This window comes from Chrysemys picta, chromosome 10, assembly GCF_011386835.1.
Source record: "Chrysemys picta bellii isolate R12L10 chromosome 10, ASM1138683v2, whole genome shotgun sequence".
In the NCBI taxonomy this organism is placed as follows: Eukaryota; Metazoa; Chordata; order Testudines; family Emydidae; genus Chrysemys; species Chrysemys picta.
This window is the reverse complement of record NC_088800.1, coordinates 8,486,690-8,514,645: the sequence shown is the minus strand read 5'-3', so window position 1 is coordinate 8,514,645 and position 27,956 is coordinate 8,486,690. Positions and strand designations below refer to the sequence as shown.

Below are 27,956 nucleotides of genomic sequence, written 5' to 3'. Positions count from 1 at the left end.
AAAAGTTATAAGTGTTTTTTGTTGTTGTTATTGTTGTGGCTTTCTGAATGGTGGGTTTTTGTCTCTCCCAGAAGTTTCATTTAAATATAAAATGGTTCTGAAAGTGCAGCCTCTCATCTTACCATACAGCTGTAACACCAAGATTTTAAAAAATGGGAGTTGCTGGGTATTCAGCACTCTAGAACAGTGGTTCTCAAAGTCGGTCCTCCGCTTGTTCAAGGAAAGCCCCCTGGTGGGCCAGGCCGGTTTGTTTACCAGCCGCGTCCGCAGGTTTGGCCGATCGCGGCTCCCACTGGCTGCGGTTCGCTGCCCCAGCCCCAGGGGGCTTTCCCTGAACAAGCTGCGGACTGGCTTTGAGAACCACTGCTCTAGAACAGGGGTCGACAACCTCTGGCACACGGCTCGCCAGGGTAAGCACCCTAGCGGGCCGGGCCAGTTTATTTACCTGCTGACGCGGCAGGTTCGGCCGATCGCGGCCCCCACTGGCCACAGTTTGCTGTCCCAGGCCAATAGGGGCGATGGGGAAGCCACGGCCAGCACATTCCTCTCCAGCGCCGCTTCCCGCAGCCCCTATTGGCCTGGGATGGCGAACTGTGGCCAGTGGGGGCTGCGATCGGCCGAATCTGCATGTCAGCAGGTAAATAAACTGGCCCGGCCCGCCAGGGTGCTTACCCTGGTGAGCCGCGTGCCAGAGGTTGCCAATCCCTGCTCTAGAAAATCAGGTCTCTTATTTGTTTAACTTTACTAAGAAGCACAAATCCCCTTGACTTTCAAAGCCAATGGGACTTACTTCCTTAAGTTACTTGGGCATTTCTGAAGATCCCATCATTATTTTTGAAAATCTTGTCTTTAAAGATGTAAGTCCTTCCTAAATTATTTTTTCATACACTTCCACTAATGGCAGAGGTGTGTCTTAATGGTATGATTAGAGCTATACTTTCTCTAATCACCAGTATTTAAGTGTCAGTGATAATACAAAGTATATTTATTTCCACTTTGAGTTGTCCTAATACCACTATTCCACAAATGGAGGAAAGCATACACTTCTTAAAAGCAGTGAAATATAAGTATAGATATTTCCCTCTTGATGAGAGCTGAAATTTGTACCACTCCTATGACTACAGCTTCTGTCTGCCATCCCTGCAATGTTTTTCTTCAAGGGGGTAAGAAGTGGTGGTGGGGTGTGTGTGTGTTTTAATTACTTTCATTACCTTACTGGAACTGTCTTTATTTGAAATGGCCACATTGATGACATTGACAAGTGCTGATTTTAGTAATTTTCTTGTTTTTGATACTTAAGCTTTTTCTACCAGAATATTTATTACTTGTATAAAAATATTGAAATATCTTTTTGCTACAGCACTATTTTGGGTTAGTTGATTTAATGTGGATATTTTTTAAATTCACGTATGTCGACTGCTTTTTTTAGGATATGGACAATGGTATGTCATATTTGTTTGAGGTATAAAAATGTGTATATGATTATCTTATCTTGTATTGTTTAGCGGATTGCCTGTGATTAACTTCTCCAAGCCATATACAACAAGTCCATTTCTCTGAAGCCGAACCACAATAAAAGATTAATGACATCAAAGACTATAATTTATGCTTAGAGTAGTAATCAGAACATAGAGTACTTTTCAGCCACGTGTGTTCATTGTTTCAGCTGATGTGATTTATGTAGTGAAATATGAGCCTCACCGATTTAAATGAATCTTGGACAATGCTTGGATCTTGTAGGACAATAAATGAGATTAGTCTGTATTAAGTTTCTGAAGGAATTTGTGTACACCGTTGTTGAATAGGAATTTTGAGCATTTAGTGTTAGTACAGCAAGTACCTCTAAATTAAAACCTGTTTCCTGTCCAAAAAAGCAGGGTAACATGCACTGGTAATAATGGTCTGTTACTTTTGCGGTATTTTGAAAGTACTATAGTAGTCTGAGTTGAGATAAATGAAAATTTAATAAAACTGCCCCAGTGGAAATAAACTATTGTAGCTCTAAATCTTTTTTTCCCCCCCCCACCATTTTCATTTTTAACTTCATCATCCATTAAAAAATAAATTATTGGATTTGAAAAGGTCTTTTGTGGATGGGAAGGAAACAATGCAGTTTTCCTTATACAAAATAATAAATGGAACATATAGGGTTACTAAAGCTTCAGTTTGGCAAACTGCCAGACAGTTACATCATCCTGTAATCATTATCTGTTTCTGGCTGCTGATCTTGTGCAAAGAAATATTGCTTTTAGCTCCCCTTTCACTCCTTACTTACCATTTGATTTTCTTGGGTTACGTTGTACTATATCTAATAGAGCAGCTTGTTGGATTCTTAACAACAAATGAATGTTTTTCCTAAATTAAAAATTAGGAATATCTGTTCTAAAATACTTTCGCAACTCTGATACAGGATCTTTAACTAATGTCACTTTTGCACTCTTTACATGTTATTTATAACAAGCACACAAAACATTTATCAGTGGAGTCTGTTTGATACAGACAGATCAATGCATGTATTACATGTGATGGTATTCTGTTGCTTTTTCCCCTCCCTAAACAAAATACGCTTCTAAACATTTTTATGTTTTGCATTTAAAATGGCAAAGTGCTTTGAATCTGTCTACCCCACTGCTGAGTGAGATACTCCACAGAGAATGCAGTGGTAAAGGGTTTGTTGTTTTTGACAGCACCATTAGAAGCCTAAAATCTTCTCTAAAGGACTGGCAGAGTCTTGTAATAAGGGCTACAGGAAATGACTGTATTGGGTGTGGAAGAAGAAACAGTCCAGATTTAACACATGAGCTACCAAAACAGTTGAAAACTGAGTGCAGGAAATGGCCTCATAAAATAGACTAAACTATACTATACACGAAAAGGAAAATGGATGAATAATACAAAAGCCCATTGTTTACAACGATAGTGTTGATCACTCTAAATAGAGATTCAAAAGGATCACAGACATTTGAAGCATCCCATATCAAATGTTAAATTGAAAATATTAATGTGTGATAAAACACTGCTAGTTAATATATAATAAACACAAGCTACAATATAACAAGGAGCTGTTTGAATGTGTAGTATGCTGATATAATTATCTGCAAGTAAAATGGCCTGAGACACAAAGGTCGTATTTATAGTTCCATGTACCATTAAAAGGGTACTGTCATGTCAAAATCACACTGTTGTCAAATCATTTTTCTTCAGGATTAACCCTTTAGAAGACTAAAATTGAATCTGTTTTCAAATCTGTTTAATTGTACTCCCAATTAATCTTATATTACTGTGTGAAATTTCTCTTTCATGCACACATGGCACAAAGATTAAATTTGCACAGTCCCCTGTATTATGCTAAGTCCATCCCTTGACCACTAGGCAAAACACAAAGCAATTCTGTGACTCCTCTGCTGTTGCTGTTTTAACCACTGGCTGGAGTCAAGAACCGCAACCTCTTTGCATTCCTGCACTGGTGTTCTGACTGTCGGCGTGCCACACCTCTAATCACCCTCCCTCCTTCGTTGGGTTATGCTGGGTTTGCATAGATTCTGCTAGAATATATGGAATTGGTCCCCTGATATACCTGCCGCTCATCTACGTCAGTTTCACCCATTGGGCACTCTGTTTTCTGGTAGTCATAGATTTCGTGCCACAGCAGAAAGAAATCAGCCAACTGGTTTGACGGGGCACACAGAGGTAGTTTACACTTAATATATTTTTTGATTGCAGAGGTATATATTTGTATAAATATTATACATACTTGATTGTATCCTTGTTCCTCCACTGTTTGTATGTATTCTTAGACCCAGTTCCTGCCAGCCACTCTGTGTGGGCAGATCCCCATAGAAGTCATTGGGATTCTGTGCAGGTGCAAAGATACACTTGCTTGAAGCATTTGCAGAGTTGGGACCTGGGATTGTAAACACTTTAGAGAAGGCCCACGTCTTCATTTGCTTGTACAACACCTAGCACAGTGGGGCACTGATTTTGATTGGGACCTTGAGTGCTATTGTAATATAAATGTTAAATAATATTTCTGTTCATGTCCTACTCTGGAAACTGAAGTGCTTTTCCCCACTTACTTTAAATGTGAATTAGTTTTACATCACCTGTGTATTCAGAGATGTGACTGTGTGTGTATATAGCATAAAATATAGATGCATGCTTTGTGTGTGTACCTACATGTCTATAATGCTCATATATATGTCTTTTGATTCATAAATATCAGGTATTGTCAGTGAGTTTTAACATTACCACATTGCATGTTTCCTAATTTCAAGCATGCTTAAAACTTTCACCAAGACTCCTGTCAAGGCTGTATCCCCACTCTGAACTTTAGGGTACAAATGTGGGGGCCTGCATGAAAACTTCTAAGCTTAACTACCAGCTTAGGTCTGGTCCGCTGCCACCATCCCAAAGCTAATTCCCTTCCCTGGGTAGCCTTGAGAGACCTTCACCAATTCCCTGGTGAATACAGATCCAAACCCCTTGGATCTTAAAACAAGGAAAAATCAATCAGGTTCTTAAAAAGAAGGCTTTTAATTAAAGAAAAAGGTAAAAATCATCTCTGTAAAATCAGTATGGAAATTAACCTTACAGGGTAATCAAACTTAAAGAGCTCAGAGGACCCCCCTCTAGTCTCAGGTTCAAAGTACAGCAAACAAAGATAAACACTCTAGTAAAAGGTACATTTACAAGTTGAGAAAACAAAGTAAAACTAAGACGCCTTGCCTGGCTATTTACTTACAAGTTTGAAATAGGAGAGACTTGTTGAGAAAGATGTGGAGAACCTGGATTGATGTCTGGTCCCTCTCAGTCCCAAGAGCGAACGACTCCCAAACAAAGAGCACAAACAAAAAGACACCCCACCCCCCCGCCAAGATTTGAAAGTATCTTGTCCCCTTATTGGTCCTTTGGGTCAGATGCCAGCCAGGTTACCTGAGCTTCTTAACCCTTTACAGGGAAAAGGATTTTGGAATCTCTGGCCAGGAGGGATTTTATAGTACTGTACACAGGACAGCTGTTACCTTTCCCTTTATAGTTATGACAACTCCATTTCTTGTTTTCCTTTAAGGACCCTTACTTAGCCATGATTACTTCTCACTTAAGCACCAGGATTGCATCCCACGTCTCCTTCACATTCACAGTATCTGCCATTTCCTGCTTCCTTCCAGTGTCCCTAACCAGTTAAAGTGACCATTAGCCAGCCACTCCCTATAGTAATTTCACATACAAACTGTGTTTGGATTCACCTCACTCAGACCTTGCAACAACCACAACAATTCGTCCCTGTCCAACTACAAAAAACTCGCCTCCATTCTTCCCCAAGCAACCAAACCTATAGCCATATCCAGTTTTAGACCCCTTCCTCACTTCCAACAAAACCCTCCACCAACTTTACCCAATATCTACTACAAATCCATAGACTTACCTAAAATATTGCCCCACTCCTCCAAAAACCATCCTAATTTCCACAATTTCTGTTTCATCACCCCAGCCGCACTTGCAGGAGAAGCCTACAAATGGTCTTTGTTAACCTAGTGGAGAAAAAAGGCTGTTTTCCTTCCCTGGTCTCCCTGGTGAAGCGGTACAATAGTGGTTGTTCATCCCATGGGAAGAGAGAGTCAGACTTTTCTCACAATCCCCCACAACCTTTGTGGAAAGATGGCTGAATATTATATTAAATTACTTTTGATTATTGAGCCAAAAAAGGGGGTTTTGAAATTTATTTCAATGCATTTGTAGCCAAACAATTTTTTTTTTTCAATTTTATTCCTCAAAAACCATTTTTTAAATTTTTTTAGTGGAAATCTTTTCTGTTTTAAGTGTTTAGCTGAAAAATCGATTTTTTCCCCACAAACTATTTTTTCGTGCCACACCCATAGCCATTTTGGGAGAGAAGTCCTTTGGACCCTCCGTAGGCTTGTGATACATGAGGAATGTAAGAGGCTGGTACAGTTCCAGTCATAGACTCTTGGCACAGTAAGAAATCCACCAAAAAGGTGAGAGGGCCACAGTTTGTGCTACTCAGTTTTGTAGCTTCACTGCCCATTTATGCACGTGTCTGGATGTGTATGGTTTCTATGCTTGGATTTCCAAGTTCCAGCGATATTGTATTTATTTTATTTAAAAATAATTTCATAAAGTTTCACACACCCTTTTGAAAAAAAAGGTTATCGATAAGGTATCTTATTAAGATTATATAAATTTTAAGGACATTTGATTACCATTCATATATAAGAGCCTGTTGTTTTTCCACTGTTAAATAAAATTGCTAGCATACTGTACACGTTTACTGTATAATGCATCACTGTCAATCACTTAGACGTTGTGTCATGCTGTCCTGTTAATACACTTCATTGTTCTTCATAGGCATTTGGAGTTTTGCTTAAGAGAAAGGAATGTGAAACTATCAATTTTCTTATTTTAAATGCCTTTAAATTAACATGTACTTACTGTAATAAAATGGAATTGGGCACAGGGGCCTATTCAAATTATAATGATAGTATAATATTCATGCCAGTAAGGTGCTGCAGGCTATGAAAAGAAAATTTCACACACAGTAAACTTTTGGGTAATAGACCTGCCACAGAATTGTGACTATAAAGAGCACTTTCAGAACTGGAATGTTAGTATAAACATAATTTATTATGAATTGTATTTATTTATACATATACTGGTTCTGTAGAGTGAACCACACAGTTCGCTTCCCCTGTTGTAAATTTCTCTCATTTTCAGCTTAATATATTTTTTCATTAATGGCTGAATAAAATCTGTGTTTTCTGAGGACCATTGCTATAAATTTGGCAAAATTGTTCTGATGAAATCTTCAAAAAAGTTGCCTGAAAAATATATTGCAATTAGCATGATAGGCACTTGGCTGGTTTGTTGATGAATGTTAAAGGAAAACAATTAGAAATGCTTCTGCTGTTAGTTGTCTCAAAATTTGGTATTACTTGTTTCACTGACTTGTTTGAATATAACTGAAGGTCTGAATCCTTTGTGATACTGATCACTCTACATTCTCATTGACCTCAGTGGGAACAGTCAGCACCTCATAGGCAATGACCTATACATAGTCTAGTGGTGACGAGAGAGAGAGAGAGTGTGTGTGTGTGTGTGTGTGTAGGCTGAGGTGGATGTTAAGGAAATAGACTTGTTTCAAGTTTCTCCTCATCTTCCTTGTTGGAGAAATGCTGTATAAAAGTACCTTATCAGATTCATATCATCTTACCAGAAAGTGTTCTCTGCTAAAATAATGTATTTTCAAAGGTGACGGGCAAATTGGAAAAACATAGAGTTACAATTTAAAGGCTTGTTAATTGAGATACTGAAAATGTCTTTTATGCAGTTTAAGGTACACTTGTTTATTTTTACGAAAGAATCTCAAAAGAGTTTGTAGGCTGTTTTTTAAAAATCCTTATAAGCAACAGCACACTGTAATTCATGTTCTGCCTGTGGGGTGTGTGGGTGGGGTGTGTGTGTGTGTAGGACCATTTGTTAGATACTGTTTTGTTGCTACAGCAGCCTAGAGGAACTTCAAAGGCTAAATTAATGAACAGATGGTTTTAACACACTTTCCTGACAGAGTGCACTCCTCAGCGTTTAAGCTGCCACAACACACCCTGAGGTGACACCAGCGTTACATATTGATCTTTTGGTGAAAGATACTTTGCTTTTTCCGTTCTACAATGTAGGATGTAGCTTAATTATTCCTAAAAGGGTTAGACTCTTGTCAAATATTTGCAACTGAAACTTTTGTCTAAAAATAAGGTGGAGTTTGTACATTTGCACTATGGATTTACACTGCTTGTGCTCAGTCTTAAGGTGCATTTCTTTATATTTCCTACTTTAGGAAATGGATTTATTAACTCTCGAGCTTCACCAAGCCTGCTAGGAACCACTGGTGGTGGGAATGGATTAGGCAAAGTTATGCCTACAAAGTCTCCGCCTCCACCCGGAGGAGGTAATCTTGGAATGAACAATCGCAAACCAGACCTTCGTGTTGTCATCCCGCCTTCCAGCAAGGGCATGATGCCTCCATTGGTAAGTTGGGCCATTCATTCTATAGTATACAATATACAGTATGCCCAAGGGGTGCAAAAGGAGCGCTGCTGAAAGCGAAACTATGGCATCTCAGGCATTATGGAGATGGCACCTTAGAAACACCCCTGTAGTAGGAGACTTGACTGATAAAAGAACACAACTCAAGTGCAGATTGCCATCTTGGACAGTATTCGCAAAAAAGAGGGAGAAGATATTCTTACTTTCATTGGATTAATAAATACAGAATAATGAGCTGACCTACATTGGGTTATTTACATTGCTATATTGGAGACTTTGGTTTGATTTCTTGTCCTGATTGCAATCTGCCTCCGTTGCTAGGACTGAGGGTTTTAGTGGTTTGGTTTTTAGGGATTGAGGGAAGAGTTTATTGTACCACTCAGCAATGGCAACTTTTGCTGATTACTGAGCTGTGTTGAGGGAACTCAATGTAGAGTTCTGTCCGGTTCTCCCAGGTTGCAGTGTTGGTGAGTTGTGACATGTGGCTCAGAAAAAATGATTATGTGGGAGGAACCTTCATTTGGTTTACCGTGTTAGTACAATAGCCATTCACTCCCCATATTTGGAGTTAAAATCTTGAATGAGGACACAAGAATGAATGGTGGTCTCATCGTTTGTGCATCTCACAAAGCCACTATGCCTTTCAGCACATCAGCAATGTTTGTTCAACCTACCTCTAGATATAGCAGAGGGTATTGAGGTTGGCACGGCTCTCTCTGGAAGTCTTATCCAGCTTCTACTTCAACCTTGTGTGGCTGAAGTCATTGATATCAGTCTCTATATTTTATGTGCAAACTCATAATCATTTAAGTACCGTATATACTCGTTCATAAGCCGAATATTTTTGGTAAAAAAGTGACGCATCAAAGAGCGGGGGTCGGCTTATAAACGGGTCTACACCAAAATTTGATGGTTTTAAACTCTATGGAATCATTGAATTGAATATCTAATACACGTATCGGCAACCTTTGGCACACAGCCCGCCAGGGTAAGCACCCTGGCAGGCCGGGCCGGTTTGCTTACCTGCCACGTCCGCAGGTACGGCCGATCGTGGCACCCACTGGCTGCGGTTCGCCGCTGCAGGCCAATGGGAGCAGCGGGAAGCGGCAGCCAGCACATCCCTCAGCCTGCGCTGCTTCCCGCAGCCCCCATTGGCCTGGAGCAGCGAACCGCGGCCAGTGGGTGCCGCGATCGGCCGTACCTGCGGACGCGGCAGGTAAACAAACCGGCCCGGCCTGCCAGGGTGCTTACCCTGGTGAGCCACGTGCCAAAAGTTGCCGATCCCTGATCTAATACGTTGTAGTTTTGTTTACCTGGAGCGTCTGCAGGCATGGAGCCCCTCAGCTCCTTGTGGAGCACCACTTCCCGCAGCTCCCATTGTCTGGGAACGGCGAACCGCGGCCACAGGGAGCTGAGGGGCTTCATGCCTGCAGACGACCCAGGTAAACAAAACGTCCTGACCCGCCAGTGGCCTACCTGACGGACCGGGAGCCAAAGTTTTCCAACCCCTGAAATATAGGGTCAGCTTATGAAAGGGTCATTCAGTTTTTGCTATTTTTACCTATCCATTTTGGGGTTGGCTTATAAATGAACGTGCTAATGAACGAGTATATACGGTACATATATTCAGTTTATGAATCCTCCCCATATGGAAGTAGCCAAAAGGAGCATAGGATGTAAACAGTATAAGCATTCTTTATACATATTTACTTATTTATGTTTAAGATTCCACAAGTGTTTACTTTTGCTATTGATGGTAGAGCTAAATCACGCAAAATCAATGTAAGTAGCCAGAGTCCTAATTAAAGAAGTTTAACACCTTTATTAAAATGTTTGAGGTTTTTCTAAAAATGCACAAATTACAGAGCACATTCATAAAGAAATATGTTGCTAAATCTTAATGTGAAACTTGTGCTTTAAATTATTTTGAAAAATGAATACGGGGGAAATATTTTAAAAAGCAATTTTAATGTTCTCCCCTTAAATTCATTCATTCATTCTCTCTCTCTCTCTCTCTCTCGGAGAAGGGAGAGAAGTAAAGAGTAGAGATGCCTAGATGTCATGGTGATTGGTGCACTAAAAATACGTGCTTATGCAGTTGACTTTCATCTGATCAGTTCAACCATAATAGAACAGATGTGCACCTGTGTCCATATATGATGTCTGTGAATACTTGTGCCCTTGCTCTTGCTAGGTCAGCCAATGCTAATTTTCAGAGCATCTGTAAACAACTTTTTGTAGTTGTGAACATAACTTTTGCCACAGTATTTATTCCTGCATCAAAACACTCTTTTTATTAATTGACCCAAAGTGTGTATAGTAAGTATATAATCACGTACTTTGTAACAGTGTTTACATAATAGCACAATAAATTCAAAATATTAACAAACCAATAAATAAATCCTGAAGCACAAACATGACTTATTTTATTTTTGAAAGCAATGCTTTTCTTAGTAACTGTATTATCCCTCTTGTTTGCTGAATACAGTCGGAGGAGGATGAATTGGAGTTGGTGAGTTTGGGTTCCTGCTTGATGAGTGAAGAAAGCTTAAGTCATACTACGTGGTCTCAGTTATACCAATGTTCCCTTTGTGGCAGAGAAATGTACTTGTTTTATCCAAATAAAAAAACCCACAAAAATTGCAAAGTGCAAATACAGCCAAAGTCTAGCATTCTCCATTTATAAATTTGTTTTTATGAAACCGTTTTTCTTAGAGGGAACATTGGAACAGAGCCTTACTCAGTAACTGTCCATGCTCACAGGGTACTTGTTCTGATGGGGTCGAGTGTTAAATGCCTTTTATAGTCCCCAAAATTATTGAAATATTTTTAGAAAATTACTTCACTCCTGAAGTTCCTCAAATTGTAACACACGCTGTGTGTTGTTTCTCCTCCTTTCACGGAGATTACATCATTGCTGGTGAGGTCACCTTTTTACAGAGTTGGATATATTTCATGCTTTACGAGATGATCAAACCACAAAGGAGGGTTCCCTGTTTACCACAAGGAATATGAAATTGCAAACTAATTATTTTACCCCTTTCAACTGAAAAGATGTTCTGTTTTTGAAAGGAAATTGCTGTTTTTCAGAAAACATGATATCTTTTGGTGTTCACTGTGGAAAATAAGTATAAGACTAAAAATAACTTGACTCATGAGAGTTCTAGATTATTTTTCCAAGCAATATGCAAATGTTTTAGGTGTTATAGCACAACAATAATTGCAGAATTTTCTGCATCAGATTACAATTGTAGATCAGCTTCAAGATCTTTATACACCTATGCTTTGATTTATTTGCACATGGACTTGTTGCTAATATGAGGCTCTAATTGCATGAAAGCATGAAAATTGCAGTAGTTTCTTTATATTTTAAGTTGGTGAATGCATGCTGTTGGATGATACTTTACCTATATTGTTTTCCTAAATTTGAGTTAGTTGGAAAAAATTACTTTTGAAAATTAATACTTGAAGCTATCCAAAAATTTTGGTGGTTACAGGAGGAGTGTAAATGTTTTAATTAACAGCTATTTCATTTGTTACATTTTTTTCTCAATGTTGTAGGAAAGCATCTGTTTTTCAATACAAAGAAATATGGGATTAAATTTAATCCATAAAATAGTTAATCAGGTCATTTTTTATATATATGATTGTAAGTCTTACTCACTTTCATTATAGATGTGTTTATGTTCTTTAACTGTTAGAATTGCCATGTTCTTCTAATATAAATTGTTTGGAATCTAGATGTAGTATTCTGGAATATGAATAATGTAGGAAGTGCTTGCCCTCTAGTGGTTATAAAAATTCGACATGCCTATATAATCCTACTCAACCAACTGGAAAAAGCAAAATCTTCCTCAAACAAGACACTTTAAATTAGCAAATAAAGGACCCTGGGAATGCTACTTTATTCATTATATGGATTATAATGTGTTCTGAAATACAGTTCCATATCCTAGCAGCAAACATGAAATTCTACATTACCAGAATTGAACACATTTACTAGATGGAAGGCAGAAGGGCTAGAGACCCTAGTTTATAGACTAATATAACTATAACACTCTCCTTTCATTATCTCTAACAAATTATCCCCATCCAAAAATAAGGTTCTGAAAAATTTTATGAGTGTCTGTCTGTAAAGCTTGGAATCCATAACTCAGACAAAAAGTAAAATTTGTCAGCAATCTTATATTTCCAAATCACACACCCAAATCAAATACCCAGGTATAAATTGCTCTGAAAATAGCCCCAAATACCCCCCAAAACTTCCCTGGGGATATCCCTGGAACCTGGATAGTTTTCTAGTAGATGTCTCTAACTTTTCCATTATGTAGTAGTCCCAACTTTACAGGTTGTTATCCAAGAAACCTCTGGGAAAAGGTCTATTTTCTACAGACACACAAATCTGGTCTAATAACATATCTTCATAAAAGGTAAAACCCAGTTTCTTACTGTAACAGAGTGGGATTTTCAAAAGCACTTAAGTGACTTACAAACACAAATCTCAGTGAAAATAAATGGGTTTTGCCCTTAAGTCACTTAAGTGCTTTTGAAAATTCCATCCTGAACCTACAGTATGTCCCTGCTTAACACAGACACCAACATAATCCCTCGAGTAGTAGTTACTAGACTCTTAGTCAAGCTCTCTCTAAGATTCAGACAAAATAGGCATTCCTCGCACATGAATTAAACATATTTGAACAAAGTTGTTCCTACAATCAATGGAGGAAGAAAAGGTTTTTGGAACAGGAGACAAGTTTGATCCTTCTTACTGGGCTGGCAAAATGCTATGCCAGCAATGATTTCATACATTGAGTATCCACTATTATATAACCTATACATTCAGTCTCCATCATCACTACTAATGGTATAATTTCATCTTTGAATGCCACCTTTTCTTTATCTTTTTAACATCACACAAGAACCCCAGAGTTTGATCAGATACTGTAAATTCTGAAGCATTAACATAACGCCCTTGGACTGTAAGCTTTCCCTGTGTTTAAAGTAATAAGAATGGCTAGTAGAAGAATATAGTACATTTTTAAATGGTAGCTATAGCATGTCTTGGACTCTTTTTAAGCTGTCAAGCTACAATTACCAGGTTGGTAGCCCTCAAATCAGTCCTCTTGGTTTTGATCTGCAGAGTTGCATAAACACAGCACTGCCTCTGTGTTTCATTCTCGTGAGAACAAGAATCATGTATATTTCTATAATATGTGTTCTCTCAAGAACAGAGCGGAGAAGAAAATCAGAGAATCAGGGATAGTGAAATACCCATATGCCACCCTTGATCAGAAGAAAACAAAGAAGGGGTGGTAGTTTTGTTGTTGGCAGTTGCTTCAGCTAAGAAGTTGTGAAGCTGCTGTTCTGGGATCAAATAAATATATATAATTTTTAAGTCTGGGAGTATTACTTATTTTTCTTTAAAAAAGCTAAAACTTAGGTCTGTTAATCTTACATATTCCATTTAAAATTGAGTACATGATGGCAAGGAGAAGGGTGTTAAAATTCCTTAGGAAAAGTTAGGAATAAATCTTCTTTAAAAAGAGAAACAACAACATGGCCTGTTCTTGTCACATCCAATCTGTGTTGACTTGGCAATTAAAAAAAAATTAAGGCTTCCTTGGTAAAGAATATGGCATGCCAGTGATGGAGTGGCCTTGTTTTCTAAAAGGCATCCATCAGAATGTTTAAGTAAAGCCTTTTGTATCAAATGTTTAGTATGGCAAATAGTTTTTAACTGCTTAATCCAAATTAGATGTTCGTCACCAATTTTAGCTCAAGACTGGCATATAGAGTATTATTAAGATGGCCATAGGAGTTATTCACTCACAAATGGCAGGATAGTCAGAGCTTCTACAGTTTTGAGCTTAACTAATTTTCATATCAGAAGGCACAACCGTTTTTTGTTAACACGAAAGGCATGTGTTTTGAAATATATGTGCGATCTAATGAGTAAACTTTCAGTTCCCAAAACCAGGGAAACCACAATATTATTCTACCATTAAGGTCTTGGCAACATTGAAGATTTAAGGGAACTCTCCCACTGTTGCTTTTAGGACCGGTGCAACCACACCTGTGCAAGCAACAGTGGGAGCCCTACGGTAAATTTTCAAAAGCGCCTGAAAGTCCCATTTTCAGATGTGGCTTAGGCACTTAGTAGTCAACCAAAAGTCAATGGGACTAAGTGTAAGACTCTTTTGAAAATGGGACTTATCCTCCTAGATCACTCCGGACAGGGGCTTTTGAAAATTGTACACTCTAAAGGAGTGCATTTTCCTCTAAGTGTTACCACATTGTTCAGATTGACATTAATGAAAGCTGCATGCACAACAAGAGAATATACCCGCAAGTCTAATGCATTAATTATGCTCCTTTAAATTAGTCTAAAACAAAATTAGGGTTTGGCCCTTTAAATGTTTTGTAGAAGAAAATCCACAACCATGAAAAAAGGAGATACTGTTCTCATCCCCAAAATAATGTGAAAAGGGACACGTTGTAATTGAATGTTACTTTTACATTAACACATTCTATTCGTTGTTGTAATTGACTTCCACAAGACATGTTTTTTTGTGTTTAATCATTTACAGAATACCCAAAGGATAAGCAGTTCTCAGTCTACCCAGCCTCTTGCTACCCCTGTGGTGTCTGTGACAACTCCAAGCTTGCCTCCTCAGGGACTGGTGTACTCAGCCATGCCTACCGCCTACAACACTGGTAAGTGTCATTTTTTTCTTTTTAACTTACCATTTACCTGATAGGTGCAGCTAAGGCTTTCATGATTCGGAATCTCAGAAGGTTTACATGTTTTAGACCCTTTATCTTACTTGAATATTTACTTTAGGTGAGGACTCTTTCTTATTAGCTGAAAATTAGCCTTTAGCTTGTGAGAAGTGTTACTGATACGGAAACATACATAGATGATCCAGTGTCCTTACTAGTGGTTTGAGGTCTGGAGATCTCTGAGTTCCCTTGAGGTTTACCAATAAAGGATGGAACTTCTGGAGCAAAGCAAAGGCCTTTCAGCCTTTCCCAAGGAAACCCTCAGGAGTCCATGTTCCCCAAATCCCTGTTTTAAATGAGTCCCACAAGGTGTCACGGTTGGAATAGGTCATTCCTTCATTATTACTCTTCCAACTAAGGCTAAATTTTGACACAGTTTTGGCCATCCTTTTTTTGTTTTTTAAATCCCCTTGTTTGCAAATTACAACTTCAGCACAGTCCTTGAGTTGTATTAGTATCCCGCTTCTGTCTATATAAATGCAACTGTTGTCTTTTTTTCCACAGCCTTTTTCTGTTAATATAGTTGATGCTCAGGGTTCATACAGATGACACAACAAAACAATCCCTGCTTTGAAGTGCTTAGTCTGTTTTGGCTCACTCAGGAGTTGTAACTTGAAAGTGACTCTGTTTTTGTTAGTAGTAGTAGTACATATTTATATTATGGCAGTGCCTTAAAGGTTTTAAGCACTGTACAAACAGAGAGAGACAATCCCTACCCTGAAGGCCTTAACAGTTAGAAGATATAGACAAAGAATAGAGGATGGGGATGAAACATACAGTCAAATGAGTATGATAAATAATTAGCACTGCTTTGTTTGATACGTCTCTTGTGTTCTGTGGCTTGTTGTGGTAATATAATCTTAACTCTGAATTTTCTGGTTTTGTAATGTTTTTAATGTACCTGTGTTTGAAAAGTAGTATGCATTCAAACCAATATCATGTGCCTACAACCTGAACTTCACCTTAGTTTTCTTGTGTGGGATATGTAAGTGTTTAATGTGAAATGGATATAATATTTCTGAGGGGAAGAAAAAGATGGTTATTGATAGATGTGGTACTTGTACCATCCGTAACTTATTTCTAACTGGAAAATTTTGTTCTTAAACCTTAAACTGGTATAATCTTGCTGGATGTGGATGTTGCATGAGGATGGTATCTCAAGCTATCAGTTCCTCAGAAGCTCAGTTAGAGTAGCCACGCTTGGTACAGAGCCACGCTTGAACAGAGCAAACACATCTCACAAACACAGCAATTCTATTCTTGCCCTCTGTGACAATTGCTACAAAAAGACCTAAGCTTTAAAGGAACCTCATGTTCTATAGTAAAACTTCCTTCATTGTACGAACATTCTCTGTATCAGCATAGCTTTTCCATATCAAATCAGACCATTGGTTTATAAAACCAGGCTTCCTGCCTTTAGCAGTAGCAGATATCTGACTATTTAGGCACGGTAAATAAAATGACAGTGCACCTACCTAAATGTGCAGTTATATACATGGTGGAGGGAACAGAGTTCTTTCCTGATCCTTGTCATCAGTCACCTTATGACTGAAGCATAAGATGTTACTATGCATTATCATAAATATTGTTTCTTTGCAATTTCAGTTTATTTTCCTACAAGTTTTCATCCCAGACTCTGATGTTAAAGAAATCCCTCTGGGGATCCATGGACGCAGAGCAGCACACCCATCTCAAACATTTACTTTTATTCCAGTCCCAGCTTGTTAGAGGTCTAACTTCTTTGAGTTTTATTGAGTGCAAATATATCTTGCTGACTGGAGATTGAATTCAATGGATAAGAGGAATAAAGCTGTCAAAAAGAAGAGATTCTCTTTACTCTTGTAAGAGGACTCTGGCTTTATCAGTGTGTGAAAAATTCTCCAGAAATTGACATTCTTATCCAGGCAGACAGATTTCAGTGCTAATGAGGTGCTTTGCAGAGTCATTGTGATGAAAAACTGGCAATTAAGGGAAAAGAAATGCACAAATAGCTGTTTAGTTTGTTCGGCTATCAAACTGCCTTCTCCTGTACCTCATAAAAGGATCTCATCACAACAGTCTCCCTGGCTCTGCATGTTGAGAGTTGCCATTGAAGTGATTCGCAGCCTGAGCAAACTTCCTTTTATACAGCAGGGCTAGGGTTATGTCCTTTTTAAAGATGTTAAAAGATGTAATCCAACTAGGGATATGCTGCTTTGTAAGCCAACAGAAGGGCCCTGTTTCTGAGACCTTAAAACCCCAGGTCCAATGTCCGGGCTATGCAGAAATGCCCCCTCAGAAGGCTACAGCTTAAAATCTTGAGAGGTGGTGTATCCTCCCCCGCCACTCCAAGCACATCAGCGGCATTTAGATCCTTTCACGTAGTGTCCTCTTGGTTGGTCGGTATGCCTGCATCTCTGGTAACTCCCCAACCAACACTAGGCTTTCACTACAATAATGTAGGGCAGCGTTTCCCAAACTTGGGATGCCGCTTGTGTAGGAAAAGCACCTGGTGGGGGCAGGCCAGGCCGTTTTGTTTACCTGCCGCATCCGCAGGTTCGGCTGATTGCAGCTCCCACTGGCCGCGGATCGCTGCTCCAGGCCAGTGGGAGATGCTGGAAGTGGTGGCCAGTACATCCCTCAGCCCGTGCCGCTTCCAGCAGCTCCCATTGGCCTGAAGCAGCGAACCGCAGCCACTGGGAGCTGCGATCGGCCGAACCTGCAGACGCGGTAGGTAAACAAACCGTCCCGCCCCACCAGGAGCTTTCCCTACACAAGCGGCGTCCCAAGTTTGGGAAACACTGATGTAGGGCATACCGTGTTTAAGATTTCTACTGTGTGAGACATTTGGAGCTCTTGACTCATGTAGCACGTTATTCTTTACCTACCAGCACCTTTGAGCATGTACGAATTGCATCAATTCCAGTGCAACGGACTGGAAATCTAACAAAAGATTAATACAAATGTGAATCCTTTTAAATCAGGAAGTACTTGGAGATTGTCAGTGCACATTTTTCTAGAATCCAGATGCTGCTTTCAGATTTGTATCTCGTGGCATTTAGTGATGCTTCTGGGTGTGAAGGAGAAAGTTGTTGAGAAAGAAGTTTCAGAGGTCTGAAGAGATTGTAATGTCCTTTGGTGACATGGATGGGACAGATGGTGATGGCTCTCCTCCTTACCTTTTAGATACAGCATGGAGTTAAACCTATTTCTTTCTCTGAAGAGACAAAGGGAAGGAGGGTCATATTCACAGTGTGTTCCACAGTTTATGTAGCTGAACAATCCTTACAAATTGGTGTCTTCACAATTCAGCCCCTAAGATCATGGCTGCAGATCAAGTCTAACTTCCTGTGCAGAAAGAGCTTAGAGATCAACCTGTGTGCAAAAGAGCTATTTCTAGTTAGCTAACTTGGATTTCTTGTTGCTTTTGTTGAGCAGTATTATACCTTGAGAATATGTCCAGACTCATACAGTTGGAACTTTGGCAGCAATGGTAGCTGAAATTTCACTCTGCCTCAGAAGATGAGATTTTTAAAGCTACAACATGGAATACCTCCACATTTCACAGAACATTAATGTAACAATAGTATCGTGGAAGATAGCTATTACATGTTTAAATCTGTATCTCGTTTTGTCCAATATAGGACCCACAATAATAAAATCCAGCCACCTTTTCCTTTATCTGTCTGCAAATAGCAATCTAATACCCTATTGAAGGGTATGGTATAAGTACCTGCACAGACAAGCATACCCTTTCACCACCGGTTGGGTATTAATCACATACAGCTATAAATCCAATACAGAATGTCTCTAGAATTTACAATCAGAAAAGTACTACTTCTAAGCGTTTTCTGAATATGGTCGTGTTTATAGATGACAACGTTTGGGTGTACTTTTACTGTATAAGAGATACTCAGGCCTGGATTTAAGAGAGACAGATTGTGCAGTGCTTGTATGATTTACATCTTCCAAGGCATATACAGTGTATCAGCTGTTGCACCCTGAAGGGACAAGTCCTTAACTGACAGACCGTTAGTGCGGGCTCTAGAGTCAAAATCCGTAGCCCACTTGATCTACAAATCATAGTTACAGGGCTGCTGCTCGGACCTCGTTTCTGGCCTCTCTGAGTGCACCCCCTTAGGTATGAGGCCTTGTGTCTTTAACTCACTAGGGTGGAGTCCCATGGCTCTCCCACTTTTAGAGTAGATCCTGGGCAACAGGATGCCCACAGTAACACGGTGTTAACCCCAACAGGTCTGACTGGGTTCAGGTACCTGCAGAAGCTGTGACTAGCACTGAATACTGTGCCCCTTAACAGCAGGAACAAAGCCTAATAGAAAAGGGGTTTAAAACAATAAAAAGTCTACGTGCATGTCTGTCTAACTATCTTCATGAGGAGGGACCCCAGTAAGTCTAATTTATGGGTTCTCCTTCATTCTCACTCTCTCTGAGTGTGTTCAACTCCAGGCCTAAATCCTTTTCTCTTGAATTTTTTGAGCCTGGTGAAAATGGTTGGGGGACTCAGCAGGGATCGGGAGTAGCAACTAAATTCAGTAGCCCTTGGTGTTTGCTGTTGTCTGGGCTATTGGCCTGCTCCTTGTCTGCATGTAGACAGACGCTTACTGAATTAATTCAGTATATGCATACAGTAAATAGCTTTCCAGCAATCAGGCAAGCAGCACATACAGTATTCATAAATTATTACAGAGCAGCTCCAAATAGTCACACTAGACTGTGTAGTCCTAGAAAAGATCTCATGAGAAATTGAACTATAAATAGAAACTGACTGTCATTTCAGACAGGTGTCAATGTATAAATCTGTTTTGTACGTCGCCAGAAAGATGCCGCTTAAGTAAATTGTTAGTTAATCTCTTGTGGCAATGCAAAGTAACTTTTTTCTTCCTGACATTTTGTGTCATTCACAAGAGATCAGAAATTATATTAAGGAAACTGTATTGCAAAGTGATTAAGAGCAGAGAAGTGTTTGCAGCTTTCTCTTTTAAAACCTGAAAGGAAAGCATAAGTGATAATGATGAACTGAAAATAACTTCCTATGTGTGAATGAGCAGCGAGAACTATCTAAGCATTATATCCTGGCAAAAAAAAAAAAGCCAATAATTGAATTGTTGATTAAAACTGTACAGTGTTCCTCTCAATCAGCATATAAAAACTGTATCCAACTGCATGACACATTCTTGCTATATATAAAAAGAATAATTTAGTTTTTAGGCTCGAAGTCATCAGTTATATACCACGTGAATATAAGAATGAAACTGAATTATGGTGGAAAAGGAGTTTGATCCGTTATAGACTGCCAGCGATGCTTTTAGAGCTTTAGATATGTCTTGCAAATATTTCCTTATGCCATAGGAGATGAATGTTGTGATTTGAGATTTTTTTTTTTGCTTTTTTGCTGAACTAGCTTTTTTAAAAAAAAGCTTTTACATTATCACCATCACTGTGATAAAAGCAGGTGAGTACATTTTTTCCCTTAGATGGTACATTTTCATAGCAGTTTTGTAAAGTAGCTATTACAGGATTTGATTATTTTCTGGGCCAACATCCACTTGGCCCAGGAGAAGGGGAGAAGCCCTCAGGAAGATGGTACTAGGTTCCCTGATTATCTGCTTTGCACAACTCCTGCTCCAGTATAGGTTAGAGCAGCCTAGAGGCTGCTCTGACCTATGCTAGCATGCATTGATCTCCATGAGACACTTTACCAGTTTAGAATTGCTAGAACACAGTAGTGATCCAGCCAAGCCCCCTACACCAGTGGCAGAAGGCAGTGTGGCACAGGAGCTGGTTATACCAGTTGGGATGTCGCCTCTCTTGGAGGAATTCTCAGCTGGTCATATACTGAGCAGAGCAGAGGGGCTGGATCGGAGGAAAGAATCTGGCTCTCCCACTGTGTCGAGGGTTGAACACAAGACAGGTTTTCTCTTGTGCCAGATTTATTATATTAAATTATTTCAGTTGGTTTAGTGGCCTGTCTTAATGCCCACTTTTGTATTTTATTTAGAAGTTTCTGGAAAGAGCAAAATATTCAGAAATGTACACGGTAAAACCAGCACAGTAATGAACATTTTCTTTGATATGCCTAGGAGAAGACCTGTTGGATGAAATACTTGTATTGTCATATTTATTGGTGTAAATAAACCCAAATCAAGCAATAGCAACTAGGAGTTGGAAGCAGGGTTGAGAAGAGAGAGCATTCTGAGGCCATGATCCTGCAAAGGGATCTGTGTGAGCAGACCCTTGTGATGTCAGTGGAACACCACACAAATGAAAGGGTCTGCCCTTTTGGATCCTTTTGCATAATCAGCCTGTAGCTGATTTGAACAGGGAGCTAAAACATTGGTTCTTACAACTGAACACAGTATAAACTATTTTTCTTCTTTTTCAGATTACTCCTTGACTAGTGCAGACCTGTCTGCCCTGCAGGGCTTTAACTCCCCAGGAATGCTGTCTTTAGGACAGGTATCTGCCTGGCAACAGCACCATCTAGGGCAAGCAGCCCTTAGCTCTCTTGTGTAAGTGGATCTGTAATGTTAACTTACCACACCCGACTGGGAACATCTGCTACTTTGATTACAAATGAATAATTCTGCATTTGACACTATTCAATAAGATTCTACTTCAATTTCTCCCTCAATGCACACGTATGTGCATTCTTCATGTGTTTGCCAGTCAGCTCACTGGTTGTGAAATTACTGTAGTTATTTAAAAAAAAAAAAGGGGGGGGGGAGGGTACATTGCCTTCCAATTTGTCTGTTCAGTATGTAACACAGTGCTGGTTCTGTGTAAGTAATAATGCTGACAAACGTCACCACTCTGCAAACATTACCAAGAAAACACCTACCTGAAAGCTTGACACACATTTCAAAAAATTAAACATTTCTATTTGTCTTAATTCCTTTAAACACAAGTAAAATATGTAAGAACAAACCACAGAGTAGTTGGACACTCAAGTTCCATGGAAGAGCACAGCACTAATGAAACAATTGTATCTAAAATTTTATCCATTTCTTCCTGCTAAAAGACACTTTAATCTAATTGGTTATGCTTCATCTGGGGCTTCCTGAACAATAAGGTATGTAATAAATACCAGCTCTCTGTGAATTAGTTCAGGATTTGGGACACCTTTAATTCACAATTTTCAGCTTTGAGTCTTACACTAAGCATTCAATCAATGTTTTTTATGTCTGTGTTTAGCTTGGATTCAGTTTGAGTATGGGCTACAAGATTTCACAACACTTAATATTTAAATATAAATATCAATTGTAACATTTTTTTTTTCATTTCCCCAGTGCTGGAGGCCAGTTATCTCAGGGTTCAAATTTATCCATTAATACCAACCAAAACATCAACATAAAGTCCGAACCAATTTCACCTCCACGGGACCGTGTGACTCCATCTGGGTTTCCTCCCCAGCAGCAGCAGCAATCCCGGCAGGAAATGGGCCGTTCCCCTGTTGACAGTCTCAGTAGTTCCAGCAGTTCTTATGATGGCAGTGATCGGGAGGACCCAAGAAATGATTTCCATTCACCTGTTGGGTTGGGAAGACCACCAAATACAGAAGATAGAGAGAGCCCATCAGTGAAACGAATGAGGGTGGACACATGGGCAACATAAACTTTCAGCATTGCCACTTCTGTTTTGTGTTATCACAGTGAACTGTCCTGACATATCTAAATATATAAATAAGGACATGAAATAAATATATTTATATGTATATACATACATGCATATATATATCTTCACATGTGTATATATATATGTGCGAGTGTATGTAGCATATACAAAATCATCAGGCACTTACTACAAACTCTTTGTATAGCTGCAGATGTCCCATGGTAAAAATATAACAAAACAATCCTATAGGTATTGGTCTAGTCTGGCACTTACCTGGACATGCTGTTCTAATAATATAACCTGTTCTGCAAAGAAACATTGTACCCATCTATAATCCTGCCACACTAGATTGCAGAAACCAAGAGGGCTCCCCTGTAGTAATGTCCCCATGTGTTTTATTAAAGCCGTATGGTTACTTGTAGTTAAGAAACAATGCTTTGTAGCAGCAGAGCAGTAGAAAAGCAGGAAAAAGAAAGCAATACTGTACATAAAATGTCCTTTATATTACCCAACCTGGCATGGGTCTCTGTTGCAGAGAGTGCATGGCGAAGGGCTGAAGGTATAAAAACCTGTTTTGCACGTGCAAAAAAATGTATTGGGTCAAAGAAGTGGTTCTTAATTAAAAAAAAAAAAGTGAGAGAGAGAGAAGACAGAGAGAACTCGCATGAAATATTCAGAAAATAGCCTAGAAAATAGAGCATTAACAAAATAAAATTAATATATTAAGTTATAATTGGAATATGTTTGAAAAGTTTCTTTTTACGTTCTATCTTTGAAAAATATAGAAAGAAACGGATTAGCTCATGTATATTTTATATTAAAGAAAACAATACCCGTATGAATTGAAGACTATATATAAAAGTTATATACAGTACTTTTGGACACATTCTGCTATGAATTATTTATATAAGCCAAAGCTGTATGATGTAGCTTTTTGTAGAGTATAGTTTTATCTTGTTATTTTGACTTTCTAGTTTTTTGCTTTCAGAAGAGGGAAAAAAAAACTTGCAGGCAGAACGTTGGGGGAAAAATAAGCCATGAACACTTATTATTCTATATGTAAATTAAAATTTGAGCCAAACTCTTTGTGTATATAGCATCTTAAATATACCACCTTTGGTGTAAGTACCTACGTATTGTACGTTCACCAGATTAAAAAGTATATTTTTGTGGATTGACGCCAACTTGAAAAAAGGCGAGGTCCTTATTAAGTAGAGTATTCACTGTTTAATATTTACTATTTTGTTAAATATACTGTACTTTCTTTGGATTTTAATTATTATTAATATTATTATCCAGATTTTTCAGAGGATGTATAAAGGGGTTGTCCCCTTCACTGGTGGTGAATGTGTGCCGTTAAAATGTAATCTCTGTGCTGTATGGTTAAGCTTCATTATACATTTTATATATATGTATATAAATAGCAAAGTGGCAAAAAAAAACAACAACAAAAATCCGGTGTTAAGTTCATCCCACATAAATATTAAAAATCTGTTAAAACACATTTTAAGGCATTATTTTAAAACTGCCTCTTGTGAGAAAATATTCAGTGGAAAAACTTGACCTAATTACTTATGTTAGGGAAATGATAACACGTATCAGATGAGCACAAAAGGTTTTGTAAGTGGTAAGTGGTTTGGGACAAAACATTTGCTTTGGAAATAAATCCTCTCATGTCTCCTTCTAACATTCAAAAAAATTGAGCAAGAAATCCAAATGCCCAACATGCTATGTATCTGGTTAGTAGAATTGCAGGATCAGAACTTTAGCTTTCTCATGCAAGGAGGCTCACTAATGCAAGAGTAAGGGTTTGCAAGATCTGGCTCCAATACAGCAGCAAATTCTCCCATCATTCAGGGATGTTAGGAGTACCATAATCTCTGCTTTTAAACTGATATTGCTATTGCTAATCTATTGAACTTTGGCAAAGATTTACTTAAAACTGGATCTGTACAGAGTAAGTTGCTAATGGGGGGCCAAAAATCTGACACAATTCGCTCTGCTTTAGTAAGTATGTGCTTAACTTATGTTTTGAGTTAAAACTCTGTGTGCTTTCAAATCCCTACTACTTCTCTTGTCATCCTTATGCCTAATTATGCTATATTATTATATCCCTCCTCACTACGAACAAAATAAAATGTAGACTTTTAAGAAACATAAATCTAACTACTAGCCACTCTAATTTTGGGAAAAATTGAAGTTGTTTTATGTGTCACACAAAACTCTTTGAAGTTAATTCTATATATTTATTGAAACATTTTTCTCTTGGGCATTCAACACTTTTTAAGGAAATTTTCTAGTAACGTCACTCAGTTGATGCTATAATTAAAAAAAACATGAGGTAGAAATGGAAATCCAGTGTGTACAGCCATCTCCTTGACATCTGCTTGTACACGGAATGATCCAAGAACAAATGTACTACAGGTGGATTTCAAGACTAAATCTGTTGTGTTATCAGTGTAACTTAAAATTACAGAACTTTTTAAAACATTTGAGGCAAACTTTGACTTCCTTTCAAATTAATCTACATTTAGTAAATTGAAACTAGAGTAGTCACTGCAACAGAAGAGCCTACAGAGGATTTCAATTTTCAAATGAAAACTGCATTTCCAAAGTATTTTAGTTCACTTACTGTTTCATGGAACCTTTAATGCTTTGAAAAGTTATGTGCTTTTTTTTTTGTTATTTATGCACGTATATGAACTTTGCTGTACATTTGAGTGGGAGTTCTGCATTCACATTTACTGTCTATTTTCTTGTGTGCCTTATGAGATGGCTTTGCTGACTGTATGTCAAATAGTCTTTATTTCTATGCAGGTTTGTAAGCAGTACTATTACTGTTTTCTAAAACAATGTTACATAAGGTTTGGAGTTTGTATTTAAATCACACCAACTGACTAATGTAAAACTTGTGCAATTCTTAGGAATTGAGGATCAGACTGTTAACCGGTTGCCCATAGCCCTGTAATGGAATCCAGTAGATAAGCCTCTGCAACAACATCCTGTCTATCTGTGGAAGAACTCCACACCATGAAAATCATAGGGGAACTCAGATTTTTAATAACACTAATCGTGTAAGTTTTTGAAAATCATAGGGGAACATACTTTTTTTTTTTTTTTTTAGGAGATGTAAAAGTGTTTTGTAGAAGAAAGGACACAGCACAGGAGAACATTTCAGCAATTAAAAAATCAATATAGCATTTTTTATTAAGTAAATTTAATAAATGCAGTTCAAGGTAGGGTTGCAGATAGATCAAATCTAGTGTGAACCTACTTGGCTGGTATTGATTCACGAGAGTTGTACCTGCTAAAATGACAAATCATCTTTGAGCTCTAACTAATAGTATTTAAATATATATATATATATAAAATCAGGGGTTTGTTGGAGAAAAATGCTTTAGCATTTCCTTTTATTGTAAAGGACACTAATGCATCAAAAACTTTTCTGAATTATTATGCGCACAAGAAATATATAGTAAATAAGGAACATAATAACTCCTAGCAGTTGATCGTGGGAAGAAGTTAAATTAGAATGTGAAAGAAAGACTTATAAATGTAAACAGTTACTTCTTAGTAGAAACTTTCTTCACTTTGCTGTGCAAGAGAACACTGCTTTGCTATATTTAAAATGGCTTTTTTAAAAGAGATTTATGTATTTGGTAAATGTTTGTAGTCAACAGTTCACACAAGAAGCTGTTCACGGTTTAATGATGATAAGCCGTTTGGCGGCACAAGCTGGACTTTGTTGCCATCCTTGAGACGAATCTTTTAAGAAAAAAATAAGTTAATCTCAATTTTTCCCTGAATGTGTTGTTTTTCTTCATTATACAATAAATATTCTAGTGAACTTTTTATCAAATGGTTAAGAAAATGCTAGAAGTTGTTGTAAAATATTTGTATCCTGCATTCACTAAAGTAAAAATACTGGCTTTTACTGTGTACTCCAGACTCTGTCGTATTTGCAGAGTATAGTGCTTTTATCATGCAATTTCTCCTTCTGCTTAGTGCCTGAAAGAATACTTTCAGCTTGATTCTAAAGAGCACCCGGTAATAGAATCATGGACCCATTTTCATCCAGATGGATTTTCTTAAGCTGATAGAATTATATCCATCCATATATTTTTCTCATTGCAGCCAGAATTAAGAGTAGTTCTGACATAAATCCATATAATAAAAGAAATATGGTAAAATATGAATAACACTTTATGAATCGACAAATATAAAAATTGGTGCAAATGAAATTTTCATAATTTAAATAACTCCTTTGTAATGTTGAAATGGGCGTATTTCCTTTCCCTAATGTTTGCGCTTCCATTGCGCTTGCATACGGGATTGGCATTTATAAGGATGCTCAGAAATGCTGGGTTGCTGATATATTTAAATAAAAAAGTATTAATGCATTTGAGGAGGGACGGGGTAAAAAAAAAACCCTCCCAGGAAGAATTAAATGTGCTTTGGAAATAATAATATCTGGTGACGTGTACTAGCCTCTAGCTCCCCTTGAGAAATGTTATTAGGTATATTTGTGGCTACTGCTGGCTCACTCTTTTCTTGTAGGTGGCAGTGGCCTTGCTTTCATCAGTTATCCCTGCCTCACTTCTCCAGTCATCCTGCAGATTATTTTAGGTGCCACTCCTCTTTAGCACCACAAAATGTGGGCTCTCCTGATGGCTGTGCTTCCCTTCCGCTGGAACTCATCCCTCGAGCAGTACCCTCCAATGCTCCAGACGTCTCTTCTCTTCTGGAAGCTTCTGCCCATGTACCCTGACAGCTCTACCCTGCATTTCATTTCCTCCTGCTTCCCCTGGGTTTCTGCTGCTGCCTCAAATTCCTAGAGAGTTTGATGCAGCCATAGCAATGGAGGAGTGAAAGCTCACAACCGTTGGTAACCATGGACAACTTCTGGTGCTGGGCTAGAAGAATGGTCAATTGGCAAGCAGTCAACTCCCTGCTACTGATAATTCCGCTAACAAAGCAGGAGAAACCTCTTTCTCCCAAGAGCCCTATCACACAATTTCAGGTTTGGTGCTTGGTTGTGAATCTCTCACAGGGAGCCCCTACCTGCACCCAAACCCCCCTCCCCTCCAAAAAAAAAACCGTATCTGTCCCACTGGGCTAAATTCTACACGTCACCACTGAAAACTGCTTCGGTTTCTCCTTTTCCTAATTTATCTTGCCCAAGCAACAGCTTTTCTGGCTCTCACATTCCATTACAAGCTGGAGTCTGGGTGCTAGTTACAATTCCTGACTCTGGTGGAGGGCTCTTATGGGCAAGTTTTGAAGCTGGTTGAATCGTATGGCTAAAAATATTCAAAGTGCGGCTACAGCTGCTGAAAATGAATTCATTGTTATTTCCTAGTTCGCTCCCACAAGGACCTTGCTCTAGGCTTTCTGATGGTTTTTTAAAGCTGGTTTTGTCTCTGCTGTGTGCTAGGAGTCCTATCCAGTCAGATGCTATGGTGCAGTAGGCCTGGTCAAGCAACTGTGGTCGTAGAACTGACCATGTC

At 38.6% G+C, this 27,956-nt stretch overlaps 1 protein-coding gene across 21 annotated transcripts in view; it reads left to right on the top strand.

Annotated features, from left to right (window-relative positions):
• Positions 1–26,390, top strand: part of MEF2A (myocyte enhancer factor 2A) — a 159,846-nt gene extending 133,456 nt beyond the window's left edge. For 11 of the 21 annotated variants that reach the window (XM_008165460.4, XM_042856606.2, XM_005294841.5 and 8 more), the window contains 5 exons: positions 7,850–8,040; positions 10,547–10,570; positions 14,646–14,772; positions 21,221–21,347; positions 22,125–26,390. In XM_008165460.4, coding sequence (XP_008163682.2) covers positions 7,850–8,040; positions 10,547–10,570; positions 14,646–14,772; positions 21,221–21,347; positions 22,125–22,449 — 794 coding nt within the window. In that variant the 3' untranslated portion in view covers positions 22,450–26,390. The remainder of the gene's footprint in view (positions 1–7,849; positions 8,041–10,546; positions 10,571–14,645; positions 14,773–21,220; positions 21,348–22,124) is intronic. The other 10 variants (XM_065559212.1, XM_005294843.5, XM_065559216.1 and 7 more) reach the window with 1 other exon arrangement.
• Positions 26,391–27,956: the final 1,566 nt, after the last annotated feature.